Genomic DNA, 18,969 nt, shown 5'->3' with positions numbered 1-18,969 from the left:
TTTTTTTTCCAACCTTATTTTTTGCTTACCTGGTCCATATGTTGCCAATCTGATTAAAGGACACCATGGAACACACTGCAGGCCTTGCTGAAGTCAGGGTAGTCAACATTTACTGCTGTCACTGGTCTACTGAGCCAGTCACCTCTCTGTTAGAAAGCTAGCAGATACTCACGCAGTGGAAGTCTGAGTAGCTCCATTCTGCAGGCCTTTTCTCTTGCCATCTGCAGTTTTAGCCCCTAGATAGGAACAACTGGATTTACGGGAGAAAATAAATGGTACAATGGACTACAGTGGAGAATGGAGATCAGTTCTCTCGAGTAAGAATACAAAAGCTCAGTCACTTTGGAAGGAAGAGGAGAAAGCTAAAAGTGATTTTAAGAGAATGGAAGAGGCTGAACAGTCTGTAGTTGTTTTTTGGCAGCTGTAGATCTTGAACTTTTACTGACATCTTCAGCCAAGAAAAGAAACTGAATTTAATTGCCTTTCTGCTTATAATTTAAGGGAATAAAATAACTTTACCTGATATTTTATGTTTTTACTTAATTTTTGCTTATATACTTTTACTGCTTTTGTTTCGTCTTTCTTTATTCCTAAACTTTACTTCTTTTACATTTTTTAAACTGAATGGCAGAGAAAATTACAAGGCCCCCTCCCCGTGAAAAACGCTATGACTGAGATTACTTTTATTCTAATTCACAATTACAAATACAGTAGTGTCTCATGTATACACCTGGTGCCGCTACTTTATAGTTGAGATGTCTTGCAGTGATTTTAGCAGGTTAGATTTCTTTGATATGCAAGTCTAATTCTGAAGCTCTCTGTAATGTTGAATTCTGAATAATTCTGATGCAATTTGTTTGCTTTTGGATTACTAAGGTACAGTTTCATTCCTTATTCTCATACTTTTTGTTTTGCTGTATACGTTAGATGTAACTCTCTTGAGATACAATTTGTTTTGTTAGAAGTATTGGGATTTTTTTAGGCTTCATCTTGTTTCCCCTTTATGTGAGATGTCACTGCCATTTTAGTAGGTTTAGGAAGTGATACAAGTTTTGGCACCAAAAAAAAAGCCAGATACAGGGAAGAATTAGAAGCGAGTAGTGTAGTAGTAATTAAACATGGCTTCCTTGCGGACACAGTGTTCCTGCAGTGGGATGTATTTAGGAAGTTGTAATTGCTTAGCTCAGTGCAGCACCTTGCTGGAGTTGATGGCATGTGGCGCAGTACAAGCTGATGTAGTAGTTTGGGTCTCAGAGACAAGGCTTGTTACCTTAGTGCCTACTTGTCAGGTTACAAGTGAAACTACTCCCTCTCCTACCTCCTCAAACGTCTAAGGTTAGTAGCACCCCTCCTTCCTTCCTAATCCCTGCATGTTACCAATGCAGTTTTGTTTTGCCAGGGGCTGTAATCCCCAGATGTCCTTGTAACAGTTGTACTGCCAGCCAGACTCACTGAACACTCGCCATTAACATTGCACGGTGAAGGCACCCAGAATTCATGCAGATGGCTCCTGTAAGCAATGCTAGTCCCAGAGGGGCTGAGTTGAGCCCAAGTGCTGTGTACTTCAACTTGGGTTTTCAGAGATTTGAGCATTAACAAATACAGCATTTTGGAAAGGTGTGAGAAGGCACAAGGCGGGGGGGGGAAGTTGAAATTGTCATTAAGGTGAAAGTATTTGCCAGTCTTGTAAAATTCACCGTAAAACTTAGCATGTGTTGAAATGGGTCCCTTGTATAAAAATCTGCAAATGGTTATCTTGTTGGAGAGGTGCACTGGGTTATCTGACTTGGGCTTTAAATTAATTTTTCATTCTCAAGTCTCAAGAATTAATAGGTGATAAACATGGTTAGACTGCTGTAAAAGATTACATTAACTTCTAAGATAATTTGTAATTGCTTTTAAATTTAATACTTCATATGTGCTGTGTAGAAGAAGTTATTTATCCATCAGGATTCATCTTGCCATTTCATTACCTTAGTTCTTGTTTGCTAATAACTATGCTTCAGTCTTGGGTTGTGGTTTTTTGTGTTTGTTTATTATTGTTATGATTTTAAGTGTTTGGAAAGCATACATAAGCCAAGCATTCTCAGAGGTCGTAACAAAATCAGGTGTGAATCTTTTGGGCTCCTCTATACTGCAATAATAGTCCCCCTTTAAAAGAAAAAAAACCAACCCTCATTTATACAAAGTAAAAAGAGGTTTGTGTATGGACTATTGCATTAAAGTCACAGCAGCTTGAGAATGGAGGAAAGTTTCAAAGAGTGGTGGCCATTTGTGAAGGGGAAAGAGGCTTTCCAATATATAATTACACTTGGTTGTTACCATGTTGGTTGATACAGTTGTGTGGCTTTTTGTTAGGGTTAAAGAATAAACTGCTACTTTGTCAAAATTCTTTCTTAGTTACAGCAGGGTGACAAATACTTACCTTGAGTAAATAAAAATGAAAGCTGCTAAATTACTTCTGTTCAATAATCTTTCTGGTAAGTTAGAGTTTGAATACAAGTTTTTAAGAGCCCTTCCCTGGGTCTGAGGAAGAGCAGTATGTGGCTGTCGTGACCTCTTTAGTTGCTCTTCTACCCGATTCAGGCCACACAATTTTGTGCGGTGACTGTTGAGGTGAACCCAACTGTTTGTGCTTGAATTAAATTGTATATTTCAGTGAGACATCCATGCTTGGTTGGAAAATTTGTAAGTGGTGGATCATTTACCATATTCTTTATAGTTTTATTGATTGCTAATTCCGTGTGTTTGTACCACTCTAGAAGTGCACTGATTCTGGTCATGTAGTACGTCATATTTTTTTAATTTTTTTTTTTTTTTTTCCTCCTGGAGATTGTGTTTTCATCGCGTACTTTTTGCTTTTCTTGCACCTGATTTCAAGATGCTGAAATTCTTGCCGAGTTTGATTTCTGGACTCATCATGATTCTGTATGATACCTGTGTATTATGTGCGTGTTTGTCATTGTGGATATCATTCAAATAACTGTAATGAATCTACACCCTTATCTTTAATGGGGACTATTTATTTAATCTGTCATTGGACGAACTAAGTATTTCTTGTATTTCTTAGAGGATTATATTTGTTGCTTGGCAGAAGCAGCAAATTGAAGCTTTCTGTATACCTGTAGCCTTAATTCAGAAAAAATTTCTGCTGGTTCTGCAATCTTTGGTTCTTTGTGACTTACGAAGCCTTCTCATACATACTCTTTATTAAAAAAACAAACAAACAAACAAACAAAAAAGCCCCCCAAACAAGAAAAACCAGACAAACCCCAAACTATCTTAAGGTGCTCTTGGCTTAGTTTATTACTTCTGTTCTCACACAGAAGGGATTTCATGAGCCTTTTAAATGTGATTGCTTAAGGTCATTTTATTAAAAACTGGTTAGTATAAGTGGGGGGAAGGTGAATATTTTTGCAGAGTGCCTGTGCATGTCTGACATTAAAGGGCTTCCAAGCAGTCTGATCATGAGAAGAGTTCTTTAATTTTTATCAGGAAATTTGGAGCCTCTGCATATTTTTACATGTAAGCATACAAAAAAATGTACTTCTAAAGTATCAAGCTGCAAGAACCTTGGTTTCCCTCAGCTCTGAAATTATTCCTTTTATTAGTTTAATACATTTTTACTCTCTTTTTTATTCCTGTATCTGTTTACATCATTCTGATCAGTAATGCAACATGGAACACAGTGGGTTTTTTTTTGTTTTTTTTTTTTTTTTTCTTTTTTTGGTAGAGTTTGGTGGGGTTTGGGTTTGTTGGGTTGTTTTTAGCTCCTGGGTAGACCAAAGTAAGTTTGGTGGGTACCACTTTGTAGACATATCAGAAAAAGTTGCATGGGTATGTGCAGTTTATAAAAACATGTAGTGCTGGCAGATTGCCTATAAGAGTGTGAGATTTTTTAGATGCATAATAAATCACTCAGTTTTATCATACGGCTTTCTTTACACTGTGCTTTCTTCTGCATGATCTCATCAGGACTCACTAATATTGCTACTTCAAAAAACTAAGGTGCAGAGAAGTAATTTTTTTCTCAGTGTGGGATTCCTTCACTTAAAACACACTGAATTGTCTGAAGCTCAATACAGATAGGGCGGATCATTTTAGAGGAGAAATGTTGCGATTTTTTTAAGGCACGACACCTTTAGGATTTAGTGGTACTACCTAAGGATTTCTAGTTATGGCATTCCTGACAAACCAGAAGTTTCTGCTATACGGGGGGTGTGTGTATGCATTTATGTACTTCGTGTGTATGTGTGCATATATATATATATGAGGTGCAAATTTTAGCTAATTTTTAAAAGCTTACTTTGAGCCTTAGAAGCATGATTTATTTTATGGCATAAATCAGGTTGGATAAGGAGTGAATCTGCTTTGCATAGGCATGTGCTTATCTGATGATTTGGGTTGTTAAGAAAGGAATTCTTCCGTTCTGGACTGAGTTTATTTAGAGCAAAGGGACTTTCGCAGCATGTCTGACTTTGTTTTTTCATTTTCTTTTTTTCTTTTCTAATAGAATTCAGAGAATTCTTACATTAATTAAGACGAAAATTCAGCCTAGGCCAGAATGTTGTTTTCAGATTTCTTCAATAGCCAGTACTAGTAACAGTGTGAGAAAAATTGTATTTATCAGGGGAAGACTGTAAATTAAATATCTAAAAATCGGTGCATATTTCCCTGTAGTGACATAATTACAAAGTAGGAGTCTTTCAGATGGTGCAAAACTTGTGAGTTCAGTTGCATGGAGTGATGTGCGTTGCTTCTGAGCAGGGCGACCTTGTAGTGTCACACTGAAAAATCGTTCCTAACCAGCATCCTGCATTTTTATTCAATACACGTGCATTGCTGCTGCTGTGCTAAAAGCTAACAATTTTTTTTTACTTTTTAGCATTAACTAATCCCTAGAGGAAAAGTACCAATGACTTGAGTTTCCTGCAATAGTTTATACAAAGTGTATATACAGTTATGCTTATTTGGAGGATACCAAAACATGTAGCTTTACTGTGCACAGACCAAGAAAACATTTATCTCTCTTTGTGGCACTCGGTGCATTGTTCTTTCTGCTCAGTGTTTTCTTGCAGACCCTGCTCAGCTACAGACCAAAAGATTCAGTAAGTAATGTAGACTGTACAATATTAGGGTAAATACAGTTTTAAGTGATAATGTGTTAAAGCTTGTTTAAAATGTGTGTATGTTCATAGATCCATTCGTTTACCTCTTAACATTTTCTACAACTATTAAGGTAAGATCTTTCAGTTACAGTTGCTGAACGCTTTGGCTCTTCAGCTAACAGTGTAGTAGTTTAAACATATAAACTATGTAAAGTGCTGCTGAATGCAAAGTCTCCTTTAATTTTGTCTTTTGTAAATTTGTTTCACTTTGAGAATGCTTTTCCCTGTTTAGATTGTGACTAGACAACAGTGGTGAGAACTATATAAAAGTTGGAACCTTAAGAATATGCAAAGAAATTTGATCATTATCTGCAAATTACTTTTAAATCTGTGTAAGTTGTGCATGATTGCTCCAGGAGACTGCTGTTAAATCCTACCAATTTAGAGTGTTCAAAATCAGCGCTCCAGTTCTAATTAAGACTAAAACTCAGGATTTTTTTACTAAAAGCCACATGCAGCATAAAAAGCCTGGACCAGCCATATGATCTATGCATATGTTTAAACGCTAGGCATTTACTGATTTATTTAGATGTACATAAATCGATTTGATGCACATTCTGGTTTTAATGTTATTTGATCAAGAGTGTGTTAATCGGGCAATACCAAGTTTATTGATCGATCTTTTGGCCACAGATACACAATCTTGGACTGTTTGGGAGATTGTTATAATTTTGTTGGAGACAGAGATACCAGTAATATTAATCTATCAAATGTCTTTGTTGGGGTTTTTTTTGTGCTTGAAATGGCTTTATAAAAGAGCAGAGCCAAACTTGAGCCAATAAAGCATGAATCAATACAATGCAGGTCTTTCTTCTGTCAATTCTAGATATTGATTGAATATTTTAAAAGTCAAACTCTAGTTTGGGGTGTGTTGCAGATTTAAATCACTATGGTGATGCTTTTATTTTCTTCTTTTTAGTGTTGTGCAATAGCTTGCTCTCTGGTTATAAATGTCTTTGCAATCTGGAGAAATTGAAATTTGTTATAAAGACCTTGGTACCTGTTTGTCAGCATCATTCTGTGTCCCTTAAACTATGCTTAAAAGTGAAATATACAAGTACTCTTAGTATTGGCTTCCCATAAGTGGGGAATCAATTTCGTATAATTAGCAGAAGCTCTTTGGACTCCACGATTCCTAGTCTGTGGTTTGGTGATCATCACTGTAATTTAGACTGCATGTAAGGGATCATGACTTGGCTCAAAATGGTTGTTTGACTGGAAATCTTCAAAACACTTCCCTGTTTAAGACAGTTCAGGAAAAACCTTTTTTTTTTTTTTTTTTTTTCAACGTAGCTCCCTCCTCTTCTACTCAGTATCTGTGCCTTTTTTTTCCCCCCCTCTTCTTTCCCTTTATGCCAGTTATGGGAAAGGTTACTCTTGAGTTCTGTTCCTGCACAAAACCTTTCTACCCCTCTCCATTGTGCACCTTCTGTTTAGTTTAGTCTCTGGTTGTCATTGAAATAACAGCATATGTTAAAATCAAATCAGATTTTCTTCACAAATGTAAAATTTCCGAATATTCTTTCCTGTTATTTTATTCTCGGATTGTCTAGCTAGTGACTCATACTTCTCATACTTCTGTGTTCCACATCTCCACTGAGAGACCAACATGTGTTCGTGAAGATCAGCAAGACACGATTGGTATATCGGTACAGAATTACCCACTATCATTCTGTTCTATTCAGCAGAGCAATTAATAATTGTTAATAGCAGAATTTCAAAGTGTATGGGGTCATGCCTGCTTATATTATTTTCTGTCTTCAACTTGTATCTGAATGACCAATGCGTATCAAGTTTCATTGACTTGGTGGGAACCCAGCGCAATTAATTCTGGGAGTTCTTACACTGCATCAGTCTCATCCAGACTGCATCTGCCTTACAACAGGAAAATTAGATGGCGTGATACAGTACCCATGAGATTGCCTTTTCCACTCCTATGGTTCATCCTGCTTAAAAGCACTACGTGCTTTCTTTTATAATTTTGCTCTGTAATTTTTGTTTGCATACCTTCTGTCCCAAGAAATCCTTACTAAAATAAGATTTGTATCTCGTGAGCTGTCTTACTCATCTGGTGAAAATGTGAAAAAATAGCCCACAAGAATAGTGGAACAGGAATTGTAGAGCTTTGTACTGATTTAAAAGTAGGGGCTGTGCAGAAACAAACAAGGACTTTAAATTGCTGTTGAGTTTGATTCACTTTAGTAGTTTTAAAAGATCAGTGTTTGCATTGGTTTTTAAAATTTTGGTAAAGACTTGAAACTAATATTTTTGATTGCTATAAAAAAAAACTGATTAAAGGACAATTACCCAGACAGGGCAAAATAGAAGTCTGATTCCCTCCCTTCCCCTCCCCCCCAGATGACATGAAGTGTGCCTTCTGGAGTATTTGGTGTTTTGCTCTAGGTTGTTTAACCAGGCTATATTGAAATCTTTTTGTAACATTGTCTTGTGTAATAGTCTTGATATGACTTCTCTCGTACAGCTTAAATTCTGGAGATATTTATCATTGTCTTGTGTCTTCACTGGAACAGGTTAGTAAGGGCAGTCTTGTTGTAGTTCTGTGTTCTGAATATTGATCGTTGTCACCGTCTTGTCTGAATTATGTTCCCACATGTTTTCATTGCTCCATCAAGTCTCACTCAAACATGGCACTTTGTCTTTAGGTTTCAAGGCCTGTTAGGTCTTATCTCTGCTTACGCTCCTTGAAAACTCTCCTTCAGGACTCACATACTAACTGACATCTTATATAGAGTGTTAATTTTCATTAGCTCCTTACTGAATTGTCCAAGACAGTCTTATCTATGAGTGTCTCACAGAGTTGCCATTTATTTTCTAGTTCTTTCTTTTTATTCTCCTTTTCTTTGTTTCAGAGTAAAAAAACCAAACCAAATAAATGAAAAACCCCCAATCTGAAAATCAGCTCCCTAAAACAGGGGTGGAAAAAAAAAATCCTCTTGCTCACTGCAGTGAGAATTCTACCTACCGTAATGACTAGTGTGTCTTGCCATTTCCTTATAATCCGTGTTAGTGTCTCTGTGCTTTGCTGTTTCAGTTGTAGATGGTTAGCATTTTGGTTCTGGGACTATACGGTCCTGGCTTTCTGCTATGGCTGTTACAGAAATCCTTTTCTACAAAATCACTAAGGCATTTTTTCCAAAGTAGTATTTTTAAAGAATTTTTGTGGAAAGTGTTTTAAGTCTCATTTCTGTATTGTAACAGAAGGGCTCCACTGAAGTATGGAAGTAGATTGCAGGTGCGGAGAAACAGGCTGTTAGACATCCTTTAGCTGATGGGTGTAAATGATCAGAAATTGTCAGCCTACTTGTGGAGTCACCTGAAACATATGAAAACATTTACAACCAGACAAGATCTTCTAACAACTGAGAGTGAAGGAAGGTGTGTAACATGAAAACAGATTTCAGATGGTTAATTCTTTAAAGAGAGAAAAAAGTTATGAGTTGTAGCTCTGGTTCCTAGGACAGGGGAAGCAATTGAATCCTGAGTGGTTTATGTGATAGAGGCTGGTAGTACCATGAGCGTATATATAGGCAGCGTCTGTTGTCTCCTTTTACTGCAGGACCTACAAATTACGTTTTATTGCTGACTGATATAATAATATAGCAAGTTTTGTTGGTACTGTTGTCAGATCAATGGAAGAACTTCTTATTTATGACCAGTTTAAATACAAAATACATTTAAGAGGAGAAGGGATTCTGAAGGGATGATTTAGTCTCATCAGAATTAGTAAAAGCCAACTTACTTTTTTGTTTGCGATTATTTGTATATTGCTGAGGTATCTGAAACTTTCTCTCAACGTTCATGGAAGATAATTTTTGCCTAATTCTGTAGGAAGTAAAAGTTTTTCTGAACATTTTTAATTTGAGAAAAAGGTCAAATCCTTATGTGTAAACTTAACATCATTAAGACCTTTTAATGCTGCTTACTAGTAATTCACCTTGTTCATACCAGTTAAGTCAAGAATGCTGTTTGGTGAAGGAATACAGCTTAAATCAGAGAATCAGAGTCAGATAAGAGGAAGAAAGTTTGATACCTGAATAAATATTAGACAGCTCTCCAATTTTTTATTTATTTTTTTTAAATTTCACAATAGCTGAGTAATTCTTTGTAATTTTTACCTTAGTTTGGTTAGGTTTTGTGACACATTTTGGACAGGAGACTCCACCAATAGAACAGTGAAACTGTGGCATTATACTCTTAACAGTCTAAATCCTAGTGTCTTTGCAAAGAGATTATAATTTTATTTTGGTGTGTAACTGATTTTACAATCTGGTAAATACAGTGTATACTCTCTTTCACTTTACTTGTCTCTGTAGGTAGCTAGCTCCCCGTTTTTTTCCCTCTGTCTGGGTTAGAATAGTCACATTTTATCCCATTACATTGATTCTTTGTTTGATACAGCTCCATCTGTCCCAATTGTCTGAAGTTGTTTAATAACATTAATGAAGTTCTGGAACACTGTGAGGAGGAGAATGTTGTATTTAAATCTGGAGAAGCTCTGGATTTTTAGTTACATGCCTTAGAGTAGAACTCCAAGTCTAGTTGTAATGTCTTTTAAACCACACTAACTTCCTCTGCAGGGCATTTTGATTATTAGTATTGGAAGAAAGGGTGAAAAGTGCAGTGGTGGTTGGAGAATATTTAGAGACATATCGCTGCAAATCTGTGTTCCACTTAAGTTATTTCCTAGGCATCCATGACTGAGAGATGCCAGAGACAATATAATGAGCTAGATGCTTGGTTCAACCCAGTAGACCAATTACAGCAGGCTGAGAGGATTTTCCTCTGATGGAAAAAAAGAGAAAAAGGAGATATATAAATGGTAGGCTTGTATGCATTTCGTAAAGATATTCAATAATTTGTAGTAAGTACCCAGGTTTCTAGATTGTAGAGACTGGTAACTGTTAATACTGATAATTTTTTCTAATTTTGACTCTGTAATTTACCTGTTTTCAATTTTTTTTTTCATTTTAGTGTGGTATCAGCTACTGTATGTCTGGTATAGTCTTTTTTGAGACTCTAGTCCATGAATGTGAGATACCATATATGCATATAAAATGTTATATCATATATAAAATGTTATATCGTGTGAGATACCATATATGAATATAAAAGTTACCTGTGTGTTTGACTGCAGCTGTACAAATAAATGCAATCACAGAATCACAGAATAGTAGGGGCTGGAAGGGACCTCTGTGGGTCATCTAGTCCAGCCCTCCTGCCGAAGCAGGGTCACCTACAGCAAAGCTGCACAGGACCTTGTCCAGGCGGGTCTTGAATATCTCCAGAGAAGGAGACTCCACAACCTCCCTGGGCAGCCTGTTCCAGTGCTCCGTCACCCTCAGAGGGAAGAAGTTCTTCCTCATGTTCAGATGGAACTTCCTGTGCCTCAGTTTGTGCCCATTGCCCCTTGTCCTGTCACTGGGCACCACTGAAAAGAGCTTGGCCCCATCCTCCTGACCCCCACCCTTCAGATATTTGTAGGCATTTATAAGGTCCCCTTGCAGCCTTCTCTTCTTCAGGCTGAACAAGCCCAGTTCCCTCAACCTCTCCTCGTAGTGGAGATGTTCCAGTCCCCTCATCATCCTCGTAGCCCTCCACTGGACTCTCTCCAGTAGTTCCTCATCTTTCTTGAACTGGGGAGCCCAGAACTGGACACAGTACTCCAGATGGGGCCTCACTAGGGCAGTGTAGAGGGGAAGGAGAACCTCCCTTGTCCTGCTGGCCACACTCTTCTTGATGCACCCCAGGATCCCATTGGCTTTCTTGGCAGCCAGGGCACACTGCTGGCTCATGGTCAACCTGTCGTCCACCAGGACGCCCAGGTCCCTTTCCGCAGAGCTGCTCTCCAGCAGGTCCACCCCAAGCCTGTACTGGTGAATGGGGTTGTTCCTCCCCAGGTGCAGGACCCTGCATTTGGCTTTGTTGAACCTCATCAGGTTCCTCTCTGCCCAACTTTCCAGCCTATCCAGGTCACGCTGAATGGCAGCACAGCCTTCTGGTGTATCTACCACACCTCCCAGTTTGGTGTCGTCAGCAAACTTGCTGAGGGTACATTCTAACTCTTCATCCAGGTCGTTGATGAAGAAGTTAAACAAGACTGGGCCCAGTACTGACCCCTGGGGGACACCACTTGTTACCAGCCTCCAACTAGACTCAGCGCCGCTGATGACAACCCTCTGAGTTCTGCCATTCAGCCAGTTCTCTATCCACTTCACCGACGACTCATCCAGCCCACACTTCCTCAGCTTCCCTAGGAGGATATCATGGGAGACTGTGTCGAAAGCCTTGCTGAAGTCAAGGTAGACAACATCCACGGCTCTCCCTTCGTCTACCCAGCCAGTCATGTCATTGTAGAAAGCTATCAGATTGGTCAGGCATGATTTCCCCTTGGTGAATCCATGCTGACTACTCCTGATAACCTTCTTTTCTTCCACTTGCTTCATGAAGGCCTCCAGGATAAGCTGCTCCATCACCTTTCCCGGGATGGAGGTGAGGCTGACCGGCCTGTAGTTCCCTGGGTCCTCCTTCTTGCCCTTTTTGAAGATTGGAATGACATTGGCCTTTCTCCAGTCCTCGGGCACCTCTCCTGTCCTCCAGGACCTCTCAAAGATGATGGAGAGTGGCTCAGCAATGACATCCGCCAGCTCCCTCAGCACTCGTGGGTGCATTCCATCGGGGCCCATGGATTTGTGGACGTCCAGATCACTTAAGCGATCCCTCACACAGTCCTCCTCGACCAAGGGAAAGTCGTCCTCTTTGTAGGCTTCTTCTCTTACCTCCGGGGCCTGGGATTCCCGAGGGCCAGTCTTAGCACTGAAGACTGAAGCAAAGAAGGCATTCAGTAGCTCTGCCTTCTCCGCATCCTCCGTCACCAGGACACCCGCCTAATTCAGCAGCGGCCCCATGTTGTCCCTAGCCTTCTTTTGCTGCTGATGTAGTTGAAGAAGCTCTTCTTGTTGTTTTTGACATCCCTTGCCAGCTTCAATTCCAGGTGAGCCTTGGCCTTCCTCGTCGCATCCCTGCATGCTCTCACCACATTCCTGTACTCTTCCCAAGTGGCCTGCCCCTCTTTCCACATTCCATGGACCTTTCTCTTCTGCCTGATCTCCGCTAGAAGCTCCTTGTTTAACCATGCAGGTCTCCTGCCTCCTTTGCTAGGTTTCTTTCTCAGGGGGATGCATTGCTCCTGTGCATGGGAGAAGTGTTGTTTAAAGAGCGACCAGCACTCATGGACCCCCCTGCCTTCGAGAGCCCTGGCCCACGGGATTCTTCCCAGTAGCTCCTTGAAGAGGGCAAAGTCAGCCCTCCTGAGGTCCAGGGTTTTGATCCTGCTTATCGCCCTGCTTCCTCCACGCAGGATCCTGAACTCGACCATTTCATGGTCACTGCAGCCGAGTCTACCTCCAACCTTCACATCCTCCACCAGTCCCTCCTTGTTTGTTAACACAAGGTCCAGCAGCGCGCCTTTCCTTGTTGGTTCCTCCACCACTTGCATCAGAAAGTTATCATCGATGCTCTGTAGGAGCCTCCTGGATTGCGCCTGCCTAGCTGTGTGGTCTTCCCAGCTGATGTCAGGGTGGTTGAAGTCCCCCAGGAGAACCAGGGCCTGTGACTGTGAGGCTGCTTGCAGCTGCCTGTAGAAGGCCTCATCAACCTCCTCCTCCTGGTCAGGTGGCCTGTAGTATACACCCACCGTAATGTCACCCTTATGAGCCTGTCCCTTAATTCTAACCCACAAGCTTTCAACTTGTTCCTCATTTGCCCCCAGGCCAAGCTCAATACATTCCAGTTGCTCCCTCACATACAGAGCAACTCCCCCACCTCTCCTTGTTGGCCTGTCTTTCCTAAAGAGTCTGTAGCCATCTATGACAGCATGCCAGTCATGCGAGTTGTCCCACCACGTTTCTGTGATGGCGACCACATCGTAGCCGTCCTGCTGTGCAATGGCTTCCAACTCCTCCTGTTTATTGCCCATGCTACGTGCATTGGTGTAAACACACTTGAGCTGGGCTGTCAATCTCACCCCTGGCCTTGACACTCCAAGCCTAGGCTCATCCCTAGTGAGCTGGGCAATATCCCCTTCCCCCTTCGAACGTAGTTTAAAGCCCTCTCAATGAGCCCCGCCAGCTCGTGGCATAATATCAAATAGAAGTTCACTAGAATTTCCCAGACGTGCTGGGGGGATTGATCTTGTCTCTTAATGAAATAAAATGAATTTTTTTAAATTACCAGCAATAAGGTATAAGGTCAGTCAATAAAACACTCTAGCAGTCACAGTGACAGTGAAGGAATACACCTGGAATAATTGGAATTAAATAAGGGCAGGCTCTAGTGGAGAGGGAGCATACTAGAAATACATGGAATAGAAATGAACTGGAAAGGTAAACTCCTGTTCAGCCTTAAACACTAAAAAAAACAAATAAAATCCATTAAAAGAGAGTTGACCAACTGACTTCATGGTACAACATATAATTAATTTTTAGAAGTGAATGTTCTGGAATTATCAAGACTAAAAGCTTCAAAAAAACATTCAAGGATGTGGTCGGGTATAGAGAATGTAGAGGTATAGAGAACGTTTCCTACTTCTCTACTGCAGGAGTCTTTTCCTCTGCTGTTGTGTATTGTGCTCAGATTTTTCTCGCCCATCTTCCCACCATGAAGAGAAATTCAGGAGGTTTTATGCTGCAGACGTAATGGATGGTTTAATCCTATTTCCTGTGATGTACAGTGGTAATGAATAAGACATTAGTTGGGTATGTTCGCTTAATAATCAGCTGTTAACAACTGGCATCTTATGCTTATGGTTGAGCTTAACAGTCAACATTCGCCAAAATGAACAGCACTTTTTACAATAACTTCTTAGGTGTTGTCTTAAAATCAAGAAGGACTCTGCAGACAGTTATTTTTTCTGTATTTGTGTGCTGGTCTGTTCCATAGAATCATAGAATAGTTTGGGTTGGAAGGGAGCTTTAAAGGTCGTCTAGTCCAACACCCCTGCATTGAGCAGAGACCTCTTCAACTACACCAGGTTGCTCAGAGCTCTGTCCAACCCGGCCTTGAATGTTTCCAGGGACGGGGCCCCCACCACCTCTCTGAGCAATCTGTTTCCAGTTTTCAGTGTTTTACCACCCACATTGTAAAAAAATTTCTCCCTTATACCTAGTCTAAATGTACCCTCTTTTGGTTTAAAACCATTACCCCTTGTCCCTATCGCAACAGGCCTTGCTAAGAAGTCTTGTCCCCATCCTTACTATAGGCCCCCTGTAAGTACTGAAAGACCACAATAAGGTGTTCCCGCAGCCTTCTCTTCTCCAGGCTGAACAACCCCAACTGTCTCAGCCTTTCCTTGTAGGAGAGGTGCTCCAGCCCTCGGATCATTTTTGTGGCCCTGCTCTGAACCTGCTCCAACAGGTCCATGACTTCCCTGTGCTGAGGGCTCCAGAGCTGGATGCAGGACTCCAGTCGGGGTCTCACCAGAGCAGAGCAGAGGGACAGAATCCCCTCCCTTGCCCTGCTGGCCACGCTGCTTTTGATGCTGCCCAGGATACGGTTGGCTTTCTGGGCTGTGAGTGCACATTGTTGGCTCATGTCCAGCTTTTCACCCACCAGTACCCCGAAGTCCTTCTCGGCAGGGCTGCTCTCAATTCCTTCATCCTCCAGCCCGTACTGATATTGGAGGTTGCCCCGACCCATGTGCAGGACCTTGCACTTGGCCTTGTTGAACCTCATGACACACACAGGCCCACCTCTCCAGCTTGTCCACGTCCCTCTGGTTGGCATCCTGTCCTTCTGGCATGTCATCTGCAAACTTGCAGATGCACTCAAACTTGAGGGTGCACTCAATCCTGCTATGTCATTGATGAAGGTATTAAACAGCACTGGTCCCAGTACTGACCCCTGAGGGACACCACCTGTCACCAGTGTCCATCTGAACATTGAGCCGTTGACCACTGCCCTCTGGATGCAACCGACCAACCAAATCCTCATCCACCGAACAGTCCACCCATCGAATCCATATCTCTCCAATGTAGGGAGAAGGATGTTGTGAGGGACTGTGTCAGAGGCCTTACAGAAGTCCAGACAGATGATACCCGTAGCTCTTCCCTTGTCCACTGATGCAGTCGCTTCATCATAGAAAGCCATCAGGTTGGTCAGGCAGGACTTGCCCTTGGGGAAGCCATGCTGGCTGTCTGGAATCTGTTCTCTGTGGGAGAAGGGTGTTCTGGGCAGGGGTCCTGTAGCCATATGTATAAGGCCACTGTAACCGCCTGGTAAATACAGATTAAACTGAAAGAATTTGAATAAAACTTAGGTGCATGAAATAGAAGGTGATGTATTTAAGGCGTGATAAATATACATTATTATAAAATGGTGGTTCAGTTGAAAATGATAGCTTAAAAATACCAGTTGCTAGCAAGATGATTCAGCGCACTTAACATTTTTCATCCACATCCATGTGTGTTTCTTTAAAATACCATATGTTAAAAATAACTCTGCAGATGCTTTGCAGAGAAGTCTGAGGCAGGGGAATTTGAGGTGTAAGGAATGTTGGGGGAGAAGGGGGTGAGAAAAGGGGGAGAGAAAAGGGGTGGCGGTACTGGGGTCAAGCTCCCGTTGCGTTATCTACCTGTGTTACATATGGGCAGATCTGTACCACCACCAAATCGTGTGAAGCTTTCTACTGGCAGCGTGCACAAAAATGTGGTAGTTAGCATTTTTATGTGTCCATAGATGAAATGAATAGAATTCCAGGATTAATTGTTAGAAATAATTCCATTGGTAAAACCTTACATTGTTTCTAGTTTGGATTATTTGTTTTCAAATTAGGCACTGACCTTACTGGAGGTGAGTCACTCAGAGGTGATGTTTCATTCATGCAGGCCTTTATATTAGTTGTATGTGTATTTATTGTTTGCCATAGTACCTCTTGTTCCTTCATTGCTTCGCTATATCTGAAACTGTTTCCTAGTTCTGCAGAATTCTTGTGTATTTTAGTGCCTGGGTCAGTACAGTCATTCATTTTGTTGCTTTTATGTTAATTTTGATATCTTAGAAGTATGGCAAAGTGCATTTTACTATATTTTTAATGTAGAAGTTTATAAAGTACGTCTAGATCATTTTCTTGCAAATAACTTTTTGACTTAATAAAAATCTGAACTTTATACAAAGTAAAAATTATTCCTTATATTTGTATAGGGGAAAATGCAGTGTTGCACTTCTGAATGAGACAGAGTCTGTGCTGTCATATCTGGAGAAAGAGGTAATATGTGACTTCTATTCTGGGTAAATATTGGGAGGGGTATATGGGTTTTTATGGCTGTATTTTTAATAAAAGGGCAAACAATACTTCGAAAATCGTTTCTTGAATGATAAGTTATAAAAATTATGTGGTTGAAAATACTGATTTTAAAGTGTTATTGAATAAATACTTAGTTGACACTCTTAAATAATTGTTTTATTATGAATATGGTTATATTTAGAAAATAATTAATTCAAAGTAATTCATACGGTATCTTACACAAGAAATATATACAGATTTTTTCCTGTAGTGGATACTTAAGGGGGAATTCACATGGCTTATTTTTTCTTTTTCCTAGTGGTGTTCTAGAAAGAAGAATCTTCTGTAGTCAATGGACAGAGAGAGCAAGAGAGGCACCTGTTAGAGGGCAACTTAGCATAGGAGTTAAATTTTAGGGGCTCCAAATTATTGTATGGGAAGTGTCTCCTCACCTTTCATTTTCTGTGGAAGGAGCTTAGGGTGCTTAGGCTTACCAGAGGGGAGGAAAATTGCCTGAGAATTTGAAAGATAATTGTGTTGCAAAATATCTTTCAAAATAACCATGTTTTTCATTTGTAGTGTCTTAATAGAACATCAGGCAGACAGATTTTTGTAGCTGAAATTAGCACATCTTTATGTTTAAATTTCTACACCAAAACCACTTACAACTGGTAAAAATGTTTCTGAAGACAAGACTTGCCCTGTACTTCATGTGACTGTACCAGATATGCCAATACTATTTTTGTGTAAGCCCTTTGTGTAAGCCCTTTTCAGACACTGACAGTGTTTTATGCTTTTTGAAACTTAATTTATAATGCAAAGTCAGTATGGTAGAGATATTTAGAAGAGGAAGCATGTTCAGTGCTGAAATCAGTTAACATTAGTGCTTTTCAAATCCATTGGTGTATTTTTGTGTATGAATCTTTTCATTATTGCTCTGTTCTGAAATAACTCCTTGCAATGAGAGAAGCTTCAATTAGCTATTTAAAAGTACTCATGAAACATGCGTGTGGTTTAAAATAAGGATTAATGTACCGAAACTGAGCTTTGTAAAAGTCTGTGAGGGGGGGTACTTTAATAATTTCCAAGTGTAAGGTGATACAGATTTACAAACCTAATTTCAAAAATCATCATGCTGCTGCAAATGTGTGTTCTTTTTTAGGATACTTTTTTTTATTCGTTGGTATATGATCCATCACTGAAAACACTTTTAGCAGACAAGGGAGAAATCAGAGTGGGGCCTAGATATCAAGCAGATGTGCCAGACATGCTTGCAGAAGGTAAATATATGATCTTTGATTAGTCAAAAAAAACATCCGCATCTTGCATTATTACTTAACGCTGACTTGCTGAACTAAGCTAATCAGCATAGAGGCAGAGAAGGTAAAACAGTAGGTCAAATACCAGTAGATATTGTGAAGGAAGAAGGAAAGGATACTTCAGTATCTGTTGAAAAGACACTGTCGGTTTCAAGGTTCTGCATAACATAATTTAGGCATTCAATGTTTGCTTGTTTAGTTGTACCTTCCAGTTAGTGCTTTGATATACGCCTCATGGAAAGATGTTGAGGACCAACCTGTTTTGTAGAATAATAACACAGTAACAAAAGAAGTCAAACATTTATTCTTTCTCTCCCTTTTAAACAGGCTCTGCGTAGAGAATGTGTGTCTTCTTATTTGAAAACACTGTCTTCCATCAAAGCATCTTGTCTGTTTTGTAGCAGGACTGAAACAAAGGTTTCAAGCCTTGGTGTATCTTTAAAATCACTGATATTTTTAAAATTTAATTTTATTTATAATCTATCACAACTACCTGTGCCTTAATCTTTTTCTACATAGGAACTTTATTCTTTTAAACTATACTTCAAGTACAATATTTATTTAGTGTTTGGATGTTACTTAAGAGGCGTGAGCAGCTGTGTCTTACTATGTTTGCCATTATATTTACTTAGTAAATTTTAAAATGAGCTGGGTTTCTCATAGAAGTGCGCACTCTACATTGACTGCTAACAAAAGGAATATTTTCCTGAGACGTATGTAGACATAGATACTATTTTCAAGAATCTTGGTATTTATTCCTTAAAGAGGAAACATTATATGACCGGAATATCATTTGCATTAAGTCAGAGGAGTTCCAAATGCCCCAAATATGTATATTTGTAACATTAAATGGTGTGTTTTCCGTTCATCGTGGGCTTTTTTTTTTTCTGTTATACTTTTTCTTTCATACAAAACAAGTACTATTTCTACAAAGCTTCTTTAATAAATAGTATAAAACAAGGATGATTTGATTTCAGGCAAGTGGCAGATTATTTTATGATGAATGCTGTTTAGTAGCTCACCTGCATTATTATTCTGACTCTTCTTTTAATAACCAGAAATAAACTGTAGGAAGTCTTCTCTAGATTTGTTTATAAGGCGTACAGACTTGTTTCAGAACAAGTTTATGACCAGAGTATGATACACTGCTATTCTTGCTGTAAAATGTGCCTGTCATGTGGAA

The 18,969-nt window shown here is 39.8% G+C and overlaps 1 protein-coding gene across 4 annotated transcripts in view; it reads left to right on the top strand.

The window, feature by feature from the left end:
• Positions 1 to 18,969, top strand: part of MTA3 (metastasis associated 1 family member 3) — a 149,434-nt gene that overhangs the window by 27,499 nt on the left and 102,966 nt on the right. For all 4 annotated transcript variants that reach the window (XM_075412897.1, XM_075412900.1, XM_075412898.1 and 1 more), the window contains exons 5-6: positions 16,386 to 16,449; positions 17,630 to 17,747. In XM_075412897.1, the coding sequence (XP_075269012.1) occupies positions 16,386 to 16,449; positions 17,630 to 17,747 (182 nt within the window). The remainder of the gene's footprint in view (positions 1 to 16,385; positions 16,450 to 17,629; positions 17,748 to 18,969) is intronic.

This window comes from Opisthocomus hoazin, chromosome 2, assembly GCF_030867145.1.
Source record: "Opisthocomus hoazin isolate bOpiHoa1 chromosome 2, bOpiHoa1.hap1, whole genome shotgun sequence".
Classification (NCBI taxonomy): domain Eukaryota; kingdom Metazoa; phylum Chordata; class Aves; order Opisthocomiformes; family Opisthocomidae; genus Opisthocomus; species Opisthocomus hoazin.
Note: the sequence above shows the minus strand (reverse complement) of the source record. Positions and strands in the feature narration are given on the sequence as shown.